Below are 15,178 nucleotides of genomic sequence, written 5' to 3' on the forward strand. Positions count from 1 at the left end.
AGAATTGTGTTAAAATCCTGGCAGAAGCATTTTGAGCTAATTATCGCTTTATAATCCCTGCCAAAAGCCCTGCAATGAAAGAGCTGCACTAATAGTGGTGAGGCGGTAAGAGGCAGAGATAAGTAACGCAGCGCCCTGGGATGGGTGCTATTACCCCTCACCGGCGTCGGGATCCCGCCGGCTCCCGCTTGCTAGGGAAAGCACACCTCTGCATCTGCTTAATAAAGCTTCCCTGAAATATTTAGGAGATGGTTATATTGGAAAAGTAACCGTTTCCCCAAAATTGGGACTGAGATTGAAACTGCTGGAAGGAAGGGGAGAAGAAAAAAAAAAGTGGGTCCCTCCTGAAGGCAGAAATCCCTCCAGCAGTGTTGTCGGGAGGCGTCAGCCCCAGGCACGGAAGCAAAAAAAAAAATGAAACTGTGCAATTTTCCAAAACACGGATCAGAAATCAGAGGTGAAAGGAGGGGACGGACATCATGTAGGAAATCCTATTACGGCAAATTTACTGCTAGAAAACAAAGATCAGAAGGCAACTGTCTCTGTGGAGCATGACTGCTGCATCGTATTGTTAAGAATATTAATTTTAATTAGCACGGCTCCGGCAAAGGGATCCTTGCACAGCCGGTGTCTCTGACGACCCAGCAACCGGCTCGATTGCCATCGACAGCCGCCCAGGGCTTGCCGCTGCCCGGCGGCTCGAGGAGCAGGCACAGTGCGCAGCCGGACAAACTTCCGCATGCTCCCAGCATCTCGTGCGGCACCGCGCATGCGGGGACAGGCACCGCACCGCCACGGGAAACATGCGGGAAGCCTGAGCGGAGGCAGGCATGATGCCCGAGGGAGGCTGAGCGACAGGTTTAATTTCATCTCTTTCTCTTCCATCCACCGCTGTGTGAGCAACGGAGGGGCCGGAGCCCGACGGGTTGAGCTTGTCTCAGATTCCCTTGCAGGAACGCGACCCCAGCTTGCAAACCGTCTCCTTCGCTGTGACTGCGGCTCACAAGACGCTCCGAGCCCCAACGGGTCTCCCGCGCCCAAACGGTTTGGATGGAAAAGAAACGGCCTATGAATGAAAACACAGAGGAATAGGTAAAATATGAGCAGCTAAACAGTAATGGATCTTTTTAGCCAGGGTTGTCATGCACCACCTGAAACTCCGTTTGCCATTTCTCTCTATAAACATCATCCTCCGGCCGATGCTCTGACATGAAGGGATGTTTTTTTTACCTGTGTGCGGAGCTGCTGTTTGTTTGCACGTACAAATGGTGACAGCTTCTGCCAGGGTTCGCGCTAGCTCTTCCCGGGTTCCCTTTCCCTCGGACGGGGCCGGCAAAGCAGGGACGGTTCAAGCGGCGAGCAGGAGAGCCAGGCGACAAGCACCGCTCCGGCAGGCATGTCCGCGCCGGCGGCAGAGAGAGGCACCGGCAGCCCGCATTTGCCCGACATGACAAGCCCCTGCTGCCTTTAATGACTGGAAGAGTCACTTCCCCTAATTAGATTTTGGGAGGCGAAATGAATTTAGGCAGCCTGTGCCGAGTGATTATGGAGCTTAACGACAGTTAACTCAATATATTTGTATGCGGCGGAGAGAACGGACTCCTGGCAGCTTTAACGCACCTGCAGCCCCTCGCGGGCATCGGCAGCGAGACACGGCTACGCCACGGGAGCAAAACGATACGACGCGGGGAAAGCTCTGCCTCCGCCGCCGCTGAGGACGCACGCGCGGCGCTTATTTATCCTTCATTAACGTCGCCTTTGGGAGCGCCCGGGAGCTTGCTCCGGATGGGGGATGCCGGCTTTCTGCCCCTCGCCAGCACTCCCATCCTTGGGAACACAACAGCGGAGACCCCCCCGCTGGCAGTCCGGACGCCGAAGCTCTCCCCTGGCCCCGGGCGAGCAGCGGCACTGGGGGGCACCCGGCAGAGGACCTCAAGGCATTCGGCATCCCTAAATCCCTCCCTTTCCTTATCCTAGCTGGGGTCTGTAGCCCTTTCCGCTGCACGGAGCCCGGTCGGGGAAATCCCCCGGACACAGAGACGTTTCTCCCATCCGAGGGAAGACGCGGGGGCTCAGCGGCAGACGACAGCTGCAGCATCAAAGGTGTTAAAGGCTTTTTTGGGCTGAAGGGTTTAGGGGCTGGAAAACCCGAGCCAGGCCAAGGCGAACGCTGGCGGCAGGAGCCGGGACCGGGATTTCCCGGGGCTCGGCGCATCTCGTGCGGGAGAGGCGCCGGCTCCACGATGCACGTCTCGAACGGGAGGGTTTTGCACCGCTCGCTGTGAACTGACACCCCTGTTTTAACAGCCTGCAGCTATTAAACCACGGCGAAAGCAGAGCCGGAGCAGACACGGGAAGCAGCTCCTCTTCTGGAAACATAAGAAGCTCTTGTGGGCAAGCTGTTATTTGGGGAAAAAGGGGGATTTAAAAGAGAGGAATAAAGAAGGAGACTCTCCTTTTGAAGCAGTAGGAAGCGCTCCTGAATTAGGCCACTTCTAACGCCGGTGTCCGCATGTGGAAGCCAGCGCCAAATAACCGCTACAATTATCCGCACCTGCCTGACAACCACTAACTTTTAACAGAGAACCATTTAAAAGCAAATCATTGGATACCCCTTTCCTGGCAGCAGTTACCCAGCGTTTTGATGAAATGGCTGCCCTCCAAGAAAATAGCAAAATAATGACGGAAAAGCACCCGGCTCTAAATACAATAAAGCACAAGAAGACAAAGTCAAGATTAAAGCCGCTCTCACGCTGGGGATGCGGGCTAGGTTCATTGAAGTGATGGATTGCTGTTCCCGTGCTAGCCCGGAGCAGCTGCCGAAGCCGTAATGGACCCCATACAAATCTTTGGAGTAGCGTCCTAGCACGACATCTGTAATAACCGGCCTTTTAGATATACGAGACGAATGAAATAAGGTGTCCCAAGCTCTGCTGCGAGCAGAGGGCTCTATTAATCAAGAGAGATGCACAAAACGCGCGTGAGACCGCACCAGGCTGTTTCTCCCAAAAAACTCCTGAGGCCAAACAAGCATTTTTTTCACCAATTCCAGGGCTGATCCCTGCAGGCGTGAGCATCAGAGGGCAACAGGGCCCTGCCAGAGCCGTCAGTCCCCAAAAAGCTGTGCAGAGGAAGAGCTTCCCCGTGTGACCGCTGCGGTGACCGAGGGCATTCCCGGGGACCATGCTGATGTCCCACCTTCCACCAGAGACCCTGGGGATTTGGAGACCCCGGGGATTTGGAGACCCCATGCTGGAGCAGGGGGGTCTCCTCTGACCATCGCCACCCACAGCCTTCCTCCCTTTCCCAGCCCAAAATGACCAGCTGGGGCAAAGGGTTGATTTACACACTCGCGTTCGGACCCCTAGACCTGAGCCCTTCAGGGGCACCCGGCCAGCATGAAACAAAACAGGTCGAAAGACATTTCGATTTCAGCCATTAGGGAAATGGGCTGCAGCGATATTTTAACTTTCCCCATCTCTAGCAACATGACGGGTCACAGCATGATAATGATGACAGATCCCACTAATTGCTGCATGCAGCCGATTAATGCCAAATACCTGCAGCAGTCTCGCCTGCTCCCAAACACAGCAAGAGCCCGGAGAGGCTGGAAGCGGACTGATGGGCTCCAGGAACATTTTGCCATATAGCTCCTGAGAACCAGGCTGCAGACTCACTGTTTGCAAAAAAGATGGGGGGAAAAAGCACCATTTAATGCATTTCCTGGACAAAAACTGGTTTTGGGGCTACTCACATTCCATTTTGCTGCTTTCCAGGACAGCAAGGAGGTTGTGTTCAGTGAATCACGAGCAGCAGCCCCATTCGTTGGGAACAACAGGATCCCAAAGACCAGAGGTGGTGAAGAAAAACCAAAGCAGCAGTGAGGTTAATTAGGGGAGAGCTCGCTGCTGCGAGTCAAGTCACCTTTTATTGCCGTCCTGCTGCAGCAGGCAATGAACGTCAGCATCCTCCCCCAACAGTGTTGGGTACCAGCACTCGGCATCCCTGTATCCCAGGGCATTCCATTCCTGTATCCCGGGGCATGGCCTCCCCATATCCCAGGGCACTGCATCCCTCTATACCAGAGAGCTGAATCCCGGTATCTTGTGGCACTCCATTCCTGTATCCTGGGACACTGCACCCCCATATCTCAGGGCACAGCATCCCAGTATCCCAGGACACTGCGTCCCCACATCCCAGTGTATTGCATCTCCATATCCCAGGGCACTGTGTTCCTGTATCCCAGCACATAACATCCCCTATATCCAAAGGCACTACACCCCCAGTATCCCAGGGCATCACAACCCCAGTATCCAAGAGCATTTATCCCCAATACCCCAGGGCACAGCATCACCATTTCCAGCTCTCACTGGCCAGCTGCACCAGAGGCCAACAAACACCACCCAAAACAGCACTGCAGCACACCCGCTCTCACCTCCTGCCCGTTTCCCCCGTGGCGTTGGGCAGGCTCAATAAAATGGCTTCATCCTTCCCTGGGCACGAGAAGTTGCATGCAGGACTCATCTTTCCACGCCCCACGCAGCAGACAGGAGTGCTGGTCCTTCTCCATGGAGGGGCTGGTGTCCTCACCAGCACTGAGCTTCAGGGAGGAGGGCCCCAAAGAAAGACCACCTCCAGCCATGAGCCACAGCGGTGAGCAGGGAGGACCGTCAGCTTGCTGCAGTCACCCCGAGGCTTTGGCATTGCTTCCCTTCCTTGCAGATTGGATTTAGCTTGTGTACGAGGAGGTTAGCATTAAATAGAGAGAAGAGTCACTCCCCTCTCCCTGATGGGTCACGTTTTGCCCATCCCACAAAGTCTCATCTCCAGTGCAAAACACATCACCCGAGCTGTGAGTTCGCCCTGCACCCAGGCACCACGAGCAGCGTGCAAGGGGATGCTCTCAAAGCAAGTTCCCATTATAAGCCAGGGCTGGAGAGAAATTCAGCAGTTCTGCAGTATGTTCTGTGAAGCTCATCTCACTATCAGCAAAAAACATCTCTGATGAACTCAGTCTTTCCCTTCCTTTTTATCACGCATAAAAGGATCAGTGCAGTCCAGCAGGGAGTTAGGCAGCAGCTTTGGTCATGCCCTGGACACACAGACCAGACCCCTTGTCCACCATGCAAGGACCACTAAGGCCTTTCCCTACCTAAGGACACCTCACCGTTGGCCATTGCACCCCAGTCTTGCAGTCCTCCTGCACACAGGTCTCCCACTGTCCCCCAGGAGCCCTCTAAGTGGATCAGACTCAGGTAAAGCTGCAGTTCAGGTGGTGTCTCCATGACTCTCTGCTTCCAGGCAGGAGGTCCACACACCAACTGCTGCATTTCCCCCCCTAGGAAGATGATGTGCTCCCCCATTTAAAGACCCTGGTCCCTCACCCCATGCGTGTTCATGTACACTGCCACCATAGGCATCATCAGGCTGGGGTTCTCCAGTAGCCTCCAGAGTACCTCCACAGTATTTGCTGTCTCTCATCTCCAGGTGGCCTTTCAGCCTGCTGCTAGCTTTTGCCCTCACAGCATTAAAATCTGTTCTTTTAAAATTTGTCACTCAGTACCCTTTGGGGCATGCCAAGGTGCAATGATACATCATTCTTATAGTTTGGTCCTGTTTATAGTTGTGCATTATCATGTCTTTGATCTGTTGCTGTTGAGCAGAGCTCACCCCATGCATAGCTTTGAGTTGCAAAACTCATTTAAAAACAAGTATTTTCGCTGTTGATGGTGACACTCTCCTGCACAGCTTCTCTGCCTAACAGGGGCTTTGCACCAACTTCAGCCTTTCCCTCAGCAGAGCGTTGTTAACAGGTCTCTCACCTCTTACACCAGCCATCTTCATAAAATGTGGAAATTTAACAGCTCTGATGAGCTCTGCCCTTCTGTCAAATCTGGTAGAAATTGGCCAGCCAGTTGAAGAATTAAAGGAAGACTCAGCTTCCACGGGTGACCACGTCCAACACAAATACAACATCCTCCAGTTTCTACTTTTGAGGGTTCGACTCCAAAGGTAACCCAAAATAATGGCACATTTCATGCCAGCTACCCTCAAGTTTGAGCACAGCCCCAAAATATATTTGCTGTGAAAGAAAGGCGTAATTTTCCCTCTGCCAAAGAACTCTGAGCAAAAACAGAGGTAAATGATTCCTCGGCAAACACTGAAAACAGCTTTGATTCCAGAAGCATCCAGCTCACAGATGGACCACATTGAAAAAAAGAGTGCTACCAGTGAGGCAGAATGAAAAATGCTGCCGTTTTATTTGCAATATCATAAGCTGTATCTCCCCGCTGCACCAGCGGTAACTGTAGTGCCGGCCTTAACAGGTAGAACCATATCTGTAAGATCTTAAAATGTTGCCTTCAGGCAGGAAGTTAATCTTCTTTCCCTTTGTTGATAATATTTTTCTGTAGGTTATATCTGCTAAAATGTAATTTGCACTCCCCAGATCGGAGGACGAGTTTCATGACAAGAAGTCTCGTGCTGAAACACCGACGTACATCGCTGTTTTGCAGCCCTGCAACGAGGGCTGCTGATCCCGTGTGTTGTGCCTCGAAACGCAGTACGGATCCGTTGTTCATTACAACAGTTGCAACAAGGCATGCTCAGGGGTTATTATCAAAGTATTATTTTTAAAAGCACTGTCTTTACAATGGCTTAACGTGACATTTTAAGCCAGCATTGGAAAGCAAATGGAATGTGGGAGAGTAACAGATTTCAGTCACTGAACAGTAATATGCTATAAATGTTGCAAAAACTGGACAGATCCATAGGGCTGGAAAAGCTCAGGAAGTTCCCTACTTCATCTGCTCCCCTTGGCCACAATCAGCTTCGTGTCATTCCCAGCAGATCCTTGTCTGACCTGTCTTGAAAACCTTCTTGAAGATGTCAGACCCCCTGGGCAGTCCACCCCAGTCCTTTCTCAGTCTTACCAACAGGGAATTCTCCTTAAACCTCCCTTGCTGAAATTTAAGCCCATTGTTTCTGGTCCTACCCACCACAGAGGAGGCCTGACAACAAGGCTAAACAAGCGCTTTAATCCACACTTTCCTCCACCAGGTTCTGGCCATCTACTCACCAAGGAGCTTTCCTGGAGAAAAGTCTTTCAAATCACATACCAGCTGCTAGAACCTCATAAATCACCTACAAGATGTCTTTTATCAGATTAACTGATGACCACAACTTTATTCTGTCACTGGCCAATGCTGGACAGCCTCCATCGCTTGTCAGAACTCCATCCCTTTCTTAACCGTTTTGAAAAGGAGGGAGAGATACTTGATCTGCCAGATCAGACCAGTAAGTAGCCAGCCTCAACACCAGCTCTCTAGCATCCTGCCACGCTTGGGCTTACACCCACGGGATATGAGATGGGCTATTGTTTCCCCAGCATGCTGAGAGTGATCCCCAGTACATACAAAATGATGAAAAGAATTAACTGAAGCTACTCCTTATTCAGAAAAAAAAAACAGAAAAAACCTTAATGGCATGTGATTTTTGTAAGAGAGCAGCTACACCAGTTCAGGGCCACAGCTCAAGTGCATTGAGAAAAGGCAAGTGCAGGTGCAGCATTTGACAGATTAGCATTAGGAACCTGGGCAAAACAGGGGCAAGACAGAGGATGGGTAGGTCCTGGAGCCTGTTTTTCATGGCCAAAAAGAGTTTTCAATACAGTCTTTGTGGGAGAGTTCATTTGCAGAAAGAACAGCCAAGCTTCAAATCCAAGGCATGGCCTTTTGGATTATTAGTGTGCTTCAAACAGCATCTGCGTCATGTGTGCTTGACTTAAACACTTAGTTCAGAAGATGCCTTCTGCTTACCTTGAATGTTATGTTGGACACCGCATTTTGGCCGATGATCTGCATTGCGTTGTCTTTGTTCATGGGGGGCTATGACAGCCAGAGCACATGGCCAGGACACACATCTTAGCATTACATGCTAGCAAGTCTTGCATCTCCAAAGAGGAGATGGCACATCCTATTGACACGAGCTCTTGCTCTGGCATTCACAGGAACCAAGCGTCCATCGCAGGTTCAGCAGCTCTCCTCACAAGAGGAGATCTGAGGACCAAGGTCTCTTTTCCTTCAAGATCCAACTGGTAACAGCACAGAGGAGCTGGCCACTGGAGAGAGTGTGTAAAGTGAAAGCCAGCTAGCTCAAGGACCTGCAAAATGCTAGCTAGAGAGACAATCAAGTGGACAACTTCAAGATATATAAATTACCACTTGCCCCAGTACAGTGCTAAAAAAAGAAATCAATCTTTATAGCTGGAAAATGGCAGTGCCTTATCTAATTTATGGCAAAGACAAGAGAACAGCACTGAAGATTACGCTCTCCAAGCACAATGTTCTTCTGTACCACGATGAAATGAGTTAGAGAGCAGAGCGAATTAGTGTTATGTGCTGCCCTCACCACACTGATCCCAGAGAGCAACATGAAAGCTGCGCTCCCCAGCTTGGTTTCCAAGGTTAGCAAGGACCAGAGTGGTCCATCACTACTCCCTGTGTGTTTAGCATTATCTTCATAATTACTCCTGGGCCTTTAACAGGCAACAAACTCCTTCAGGAGTGAGGAGAGCACAAGCATGAGGTCAGCTGCAGGTCTCCCACCAGCTCCCACATTCAGGCATTTCAGCATCCCTTGGTAGCTGGTACTTCTGCTGCTCCTGGTCCAGCACTAGTGTGGTCACCGTCCATCCTGTGTTCAGCTCCTAAATGATTCCTCTCTCCCTTTGATGTCATTGAGCAGCTCCAAAATTTGGGGGCTGCTTTAAGCAGAGTCTTGTTTTGAAACTGTATTTGCGTTCAAAGAACTTACCCGAGCAAACTGTATGTAAGGTTTTGATGGCAGCAATTAGCCACCTATGAGCCTCGTGTTTCAGTGGAGAGGATCATCCTGGGCAGCAAAAGCCAGCTCGAGACCCAGGTACGACACAGCCACCGAAGGGCTTGGCAGATTTAGGTGCTCGCTCTGCAGCTACAGTTCTGGCTCTGGGCTGAATTTCGTAGTGTGCAGGAGTCTCTACTCCACCAATTTACTACCCGGCCCAGGGACAAGCAGTTGCCGGTTACCTGGAAAGCTTCCTAATAAAGATGCTGCTTGAACAGTGCATAAATAAAGATGGACATTCAGCCCAAAAGCTGAGCTGCAGAAAATACAGCAAATGCAGCATTTCTCTGCGCAATGTTCACAGAGGATACAATTCTTCACTCATTTTCATGAAGGTGACCATTGATTTCATTGAATTACTCCCAAGCTGCGATTGAAGGGAAAAAAGGTGGGAACATCATTTTGAGCCATGTCTCCCCAGAACACGCAGCAGGGAGCAGACACTGGTGCAGAGCCTGTGTCCTCCTCGCTAAGGAAGGGGGTGGCCAGCTGGCCAAATTCCCAGTGAGGAAACCAGTGGCTTCAGTGCACCTAAGATTTGATTGCAAAACTCATTACATGTGGGAGTCTGGAGCCCCTGGACAGCCACCATTTTAAGTGCAAAGTGCAAACAATTTTACTACTAAAGGTGTTGCTTGGTTTGGGTAAGCACTCAAGTCTACACACCGTTTGGAAACTTCTGAAATCCCCAGGTCTCCGTAGCTCATCCCAGGGGATTACCAAGAGGACTCCTGCAAGCCTGAGACAAGGGAAGTGCAGACACCTGCACGTGCCTGGAGAAACTCAGAGGCTTCACTGAGAAGCCGCAGGAGGAGCTCAGCTATTCACCATCCATCTCCTTTCAGTGGGCCTAAAGGACTTGAGAATTTGGAATAAAACCACACAGTCCAGGAGCAATTCAGGGCCATAAAGGGGAAGGTTTTAAGGCCTGATCCTCACCCCACAACACAGTCCCCTTACACAGGGGAGCACAACCTCAGATGAACGACTCCCAGGTTTGTCCAAGCCCGGACCCAACATGCATGGACATACGGGCTGTGGCGCAAGGTGTTCCCCAGGCTCGGTGGCAATGCAAGAAATAAAGTGGCATTGCGAGAGGCCACCGGTTTCTGGGTGCCCACACTCAAAGGTGAAGAATGAGGGATGCCACAGGCTGGCATTGCCCTCCTCCTCCAGGAAACCACCTTTTCAGCCTGAAAAACAGGGTGCATTTTAAAACATTTTTAACGAGAACGACAGTCAGCTGCTCTAGAGCCCTGCTCCAGCAGCTCATGGGGCAGCCCCCAAACACAGGCGCCCACGCACAGGCCAAGCACAGCAGCACGGCCAGGGCCTCGCTCTCCTGGGCACACGTTCGCTCTCCAGCCAAGCCGCTCCGACCCTTGCCAGCACACGATTCCCGTCTGCAGCGCCCAAAATGTCACTGCTGCTTCTCGTTCGCTTGTTCCTATTAATCATTTTCTCTTTGCACAGTTCCTAATGAAGAGGGACAAGCCGCAGTCCTTCTAACAGCTCCCGATTATTCCTCATTACACTCTTTGCGCCGATCCTCTGCTTCCCCATCTGGTATTAAATATTTAGACCCCTTCACCTAAGCTGTCCTTTGACTGTCTCTGTAGGGACAACTGTGCTTTACTTGTGTCGTCGGTTAGCCTGGAAGGAGCCCACTGGCTCCGATGCCTTCTCAGAGCAGCTTTAATTTTGATTAATCTCTCTTCCTGACTTTGAAACCATATAGGCACGGTTCCCTACCCAGCCAGGCTTGTTAAAATCATAAATCAATCTCTTTCGCTCCCTCTCAACGCTCAGAGACCTTTCCAGGTCCAGCCATCCAGCTGCAGCCTATGAGAGTTATTTACTGCCTTTGCTTCATCCCTCTGCAGAGAATAAATCCACTCGCTGAAGCCAAAGAGCCAGAAACGTGTGTTTACATTGAAGTAATTAGAAGTTACCTCCTGTGGACGCTGCACTTCGGAACAGCTTTATCCACGCCGCGGAGGCTGAAGGCAAATCCCAAGCCCGTCCGAAGTGCCGGCGTCGCTCCTTGGCTTTGCTCCCAGCCCGGGTGCTCACCCCAGCCCGCATCATCCGGCAGTTTCGCCTGTCGTCACATCCTTAGCATCTACGTAAGGGCAGGTGGAGGATAAATACACACATGCACATGCATGCACACACATTTATATGCATATATACAGATATATTTATATCTAAGCTTAGACACCAGCTGCTTTAGGACCCCAAAAGCCACATACCGCTACCCAAGGTCCCATTTCAGAGCCCTAAATCAGGCTATTTTATTCTCTCTGGGTGCTCAAACCCTTTGCAGCCAGTCCTACTTGTACAGCTAGGGCCGAAGCAAGCTGCTCGCAGGGTGCCAGCCTGCACCCTCAGCCCTCCAGAAGGAAAACATTTCATAAATAATTTTTTTTAACATTTTCTTTTATTCCCTTTTCTTTCACTCTAGCCCCAGACAGAGGTTTTGGGGGTCTGGTCCTTACAGGTGCTATCCAGGGCACTGTAAATGGGAAATCCCAAGCACAGCCAGGCTAAAAAGGGCTCTGCGGGGCCTGGGAGCAGCCACCCCCCGAAGGGGAGCGAACAGCTTTTAAGGCAGAAAACTCTGAGACCTCATCTCTTTGATATATATTCTGAAATACAGCACCAGCGGGGATAAGATAAAACAGCACTGCTCCGTAATAAAAGATTCAAGGGTCATTTGTCAGCTTGCCGTTCTTCACCCCGGAAGCGATCCAAGTTTTCAGCCAATGCTTCGATCCATCCGAAAGCAGGAAAAGGTTGTTTTGGGGGGGCCAAGGGGCTGCTCTCCAAAGGGGCTGCTCTGTCTCGAAGAAAACAACTTCTAAAGAAGAACGAACAGCCCCAATCTTTTTATCCCCCCACCTTTCAGTGCCCTGGGGTTTCCACCTTTTCTGCCCGGAGCACTGCTGCCCCCATCCCAAGTCTGTTTAAACCCAACCCATGTTTCCCATCACAGCAAAGGGGACACACAGGACCTAACCAAGTGCACGCAGGGCTTTGCGAGTCACGTAAAACTCAAGCAGATCGGACACTTGCAGTCGTGTTTTTAAATGTCAGAATAAACCAAGGGAGTTCTGGCATTTGGGGAAGAAAGTGGTTCCTGACTCCCCTTGTTGCAAAACTCCACATTCAGCTCTCGGGTGACACCACATCAACGGGCTTTACTGCATTTATCACTGCTTTTGAATGCGGCTTTGTGACGAGGAATCAATTAAGGGAGAGGAACCGTTTAACATGCACAGCGCTGCTCCCTCTTTAGCTATTGCTTCAGCGAGAGCCGCAGCTGAAACAACTATTGTTATTGCAAGCAGAAGCCAAACCTTCAATCAGGCATTTGCACTAGTTGTCCAACACGGGCTTCAAAGCTGACTGCCACCTAAAAGAGGGAGGTGACCAATTTCTGCATGCAATCCTAAAATGCGACCGCCCTTCCTGCTACTGTTGATTTGTTCTCATCAGAGGAGACATATCCATTAGCCAAGATTTTGTATATCGCCTCGAATAGGGGAAATATCAGTATCTGCTCATGATCAGTCAAGTCCAACCCCAATGCTCCCAAAGATGGAGCAAAGATTCACGCCAACATTGCAGGCGCTGCCAGGACAAAGCAGCCCCCAGCCCTGACACGTTGGAGCAGCACTTGGCATCGGTTTTGTCACCGGTGGCCGCGACACCTTACAGCAACCCCTGCCCAAGAGCAGAGGAAGCATAACCAAGCTTTACAGCTCGCGTGCACACACCAGCATCGCAACAAGATGCCATAAACTCGGGGCATAACTCCGGAGGATTTTCCGCTCTTCCAAGACACAGAGCATCCATCTGCTGGGGTTTGTGCAAGGCTCACTGGAGTGCACGTAATCAAACCAGTAATAAACAGTGCTGGCACAAACACACAAGTACGTGTCTATGGTCCTTGATCCTCAAGGAAACCATCTAAATAACAGTTAGTACTGAGCAAAACTAAGTCCTCAGGCTACAGGGGCCAGCTGCTGAGTTTCACCCACTGTCTCGAGCGAGGTAACGTTTTTCCTGTTATTGCAATGAGTTACCTGAGAAGCAAAAAGTAATTAAGCCATCGCAGGCAGCAGAATCCCAGGTGTTGGGTTAGGAGGGGATTTCTGCAGCATATGCAAAATCCTAGGTAGGATTCACATGTTTTCTACATGAAATCCCAATTCTGCACACACCCCCACGGGATGTTGAATCTCAGCAGAGAGCTTGGAGAGCATCGCACCCGTGTTTTTAGAGTTGTTCTATGCACCAAGGCAAGCACGAGCTGTCAGCAAAGCAGAAGGGGACCCTCACTGCCACACACCTTTACTCTGATGAAATATTTACCTTGGACAACCCACCACCATCACAGCCTGACGACTCTTTTTCAATCTGGCATCAGAAGAAAACGATGAAAATCCCTGGGCTCTGAGGACAGCATCAACACCGCTGCACGGAGGGAAAGGAAGGTGCAGCCTCCACCTCTCAGGTAATGAGACAACAAATTAATTATTCATCAGATGCAAAATAAGTTAACATTCCCGGGGGGGCTGAGAGTCCTTCTCAGTAACATGGATATCTACGTTGAGCTTTTATCCCCTTTCTCCACAGAGCTTGTCACCACCCTGCAGGTCAATGAGATGTTCCCCCATGCGGAGACCCTTGGGCCTGGGGACAGGATGGCCAGGACACCCCAGTAGTTCCCAGTCCAGCCCTGGCCACGCAAGTTTGGCTCTGGGCAATTTTTGGCACATATTGCACCAACTGCAAACACATGATTAACGGTGTAATATGCTATATAGTATTTTGAAGGAGAAAGACAGCACCAACAGCAGCTTTCCTCCAGGCAGAGCCTGCATTAGGCTGCCCTAATGCACCAGACCTTCAGCATCCGGCCAGCCAAACAGCCTGCGACAGCAATCGGCAGCACACTAAAAATTTCCTATCAAAAACAGACTTAATATGGACAGGCCAGGGGATGGGAAGCAGTCCTGCACTTCAAGGCAGGTGTTACAAGGCGCCAGCAAGGCCGGCACGCCTGCCCAGCGGGAAGCACACACGGAAAATTCACCGACTTCCCTCCCAAGGACAGTAAAACCATTTGCTTTTCCGCGCACAATAAATACGGCCACATCGGAGGCTTTCAGTGCTCCCGAGAGGCACAACTCTAGCTTCCCAACTCGTGCTCCCGGGCTTGCCCTCATTAAAAGAGTCTCCTGGACTCTATTACCGACAACAAGGCATGGACTGGGAACTTGCTCAGCACAACGTTATTTAAGACGAGGTGGAGGCTTTGGTGCAATAAAGCGCTATTCTAACTCATCTTATACCTCAGTTAGACCAAGGTATTTGAGAACAGCAGAAGCTCTGCCACAAGCCTGGTCAGCACTGTGAGCATCAGTGCCATTAGAGGACATGGCAAATATACAGGGGCTGTTTGAATGGAAATTATAATAATAAAATTATTTTACAGCACTCAGCGAGCCAATGTCTAGGAGGCAGTGAAAATCCTGCTCACTGGGAAGACATCAATTTGGTTTTAAGTTTGTTTAAAGCAGTTTTAACACTAAACAAGTAAACATTTATAACTGAATAAATAGTTTTCAGTTTAGTCAAGGAGCATTCAGTGGATGTTGGCATAAATATTCAGTTATGGAAATTATTTGATTGAAATAGATTTTTACATGCCATAAATAAACATTGTCTGAGATGAACACACACGCCGAACAAGCAGCGCGAATTAGAGCGCCACTGATGCCTAATGCCAATCCCGGGAAATGTTTTATTTAGAAGCACTTCTGCTCACCACGCAGCAAGCCAGCTCCCATCTGTCCAGGGCTTTCTAGACGTCCCTCGGCACGTTGTTAAACAGAGCAGGAGTCCGACGGCAAGAGCGGCACCGTCCATCGGCAGCCTGCTGGACAGCGCAAGGTTAGCAGAGGAAGAGGCCACAGGAGCAAAGCAAATCCTAAACCCGGATCCCACGGCACTTGCCGAGCACGTTGGTTGTGCTCAGCACAGCCGTTAACCATGTTAAGTGGCAAATAGCTGGGAGTGACTTTTCGAGAAGACGCTTATGGATGAACAGCCCCAAGTTCAGGAGGGTTTTACACGTTTGCGGTCCCATACAGGTTTGCTGGACAGCCTGGATGCGAAGCTGGTGTCCTCAGGGAGCGAGGCCTGGTGTCACAGCTGCCACCACGCTGCCCCAGGGCTTTTGGTGCCCCAGCGACTCCGGGACACCAAAAGCAGAACTTTGTTT

At 50.6% G+C, this 15,178-nt stretch overlaps 1 protein-coding gene across 4 annotated transcripts; it reads right to left on the reverse strand.

The window, feature by feature from the left end:
• Positions 1–489: 489 nt before the first annotated feature.
• On the reverse strand, positions 490–14,965 carry LOC112961251. 4 transcript variants are annotated; one of them, XR_003251967.1, is made up of 6 exons: positions 14,723–14,965; positions 13,264–13,398; positions 10,839–11,008; positions 4,436–8,175; positions 3,561–3,676; positions 490–1,066 (listed from the first exon to the last, which is right to left on the reverse strand). XR_003251967.1 is itself a non-coding variant. In XM_026056209.1 (3 exons), the coding sequence occupies exons 1-3, from the start codon at positions 14,821–14,823 to the stop codon at positions 526–528; spliced, it is 777 nt and encodes a 258-aa protein (XP_025911994.1). In that variant the 5' UTR covers positions 14,824–14,965; the 3' UTR covers positions 490–525. The 4 variants fall into 4 exon arrangements, 1 of the variants encoding a protein (XP_025911994.1); XR_003251968.1 differs by lacking the exon at positions 490–1,066 and adding an exon at positions 1,626–2,399; XR_003251969.1 differs by lacking the exons at positions 3,561–3,676; positions 4,436–8,175.
• Positions 14,966–15,178: the final 213 nt, after the last annotated feature.

This window comes from Apteryx rowi, unplaced genomic scaffold, assembly GCF_003343035.1.
Source record: "Apteryx rowi isolate R43461 unplaced genomic scaffold, aptRow1 scaffold_13, whole genome shotgun sequence".
NCBI classification, from domain to species: domain Eukaryota; kingdom Metazoa; phylum Chordata; class Aves; order Apterygiformes; family Apterygidae; genus Apteryx; species Apteryx rowi.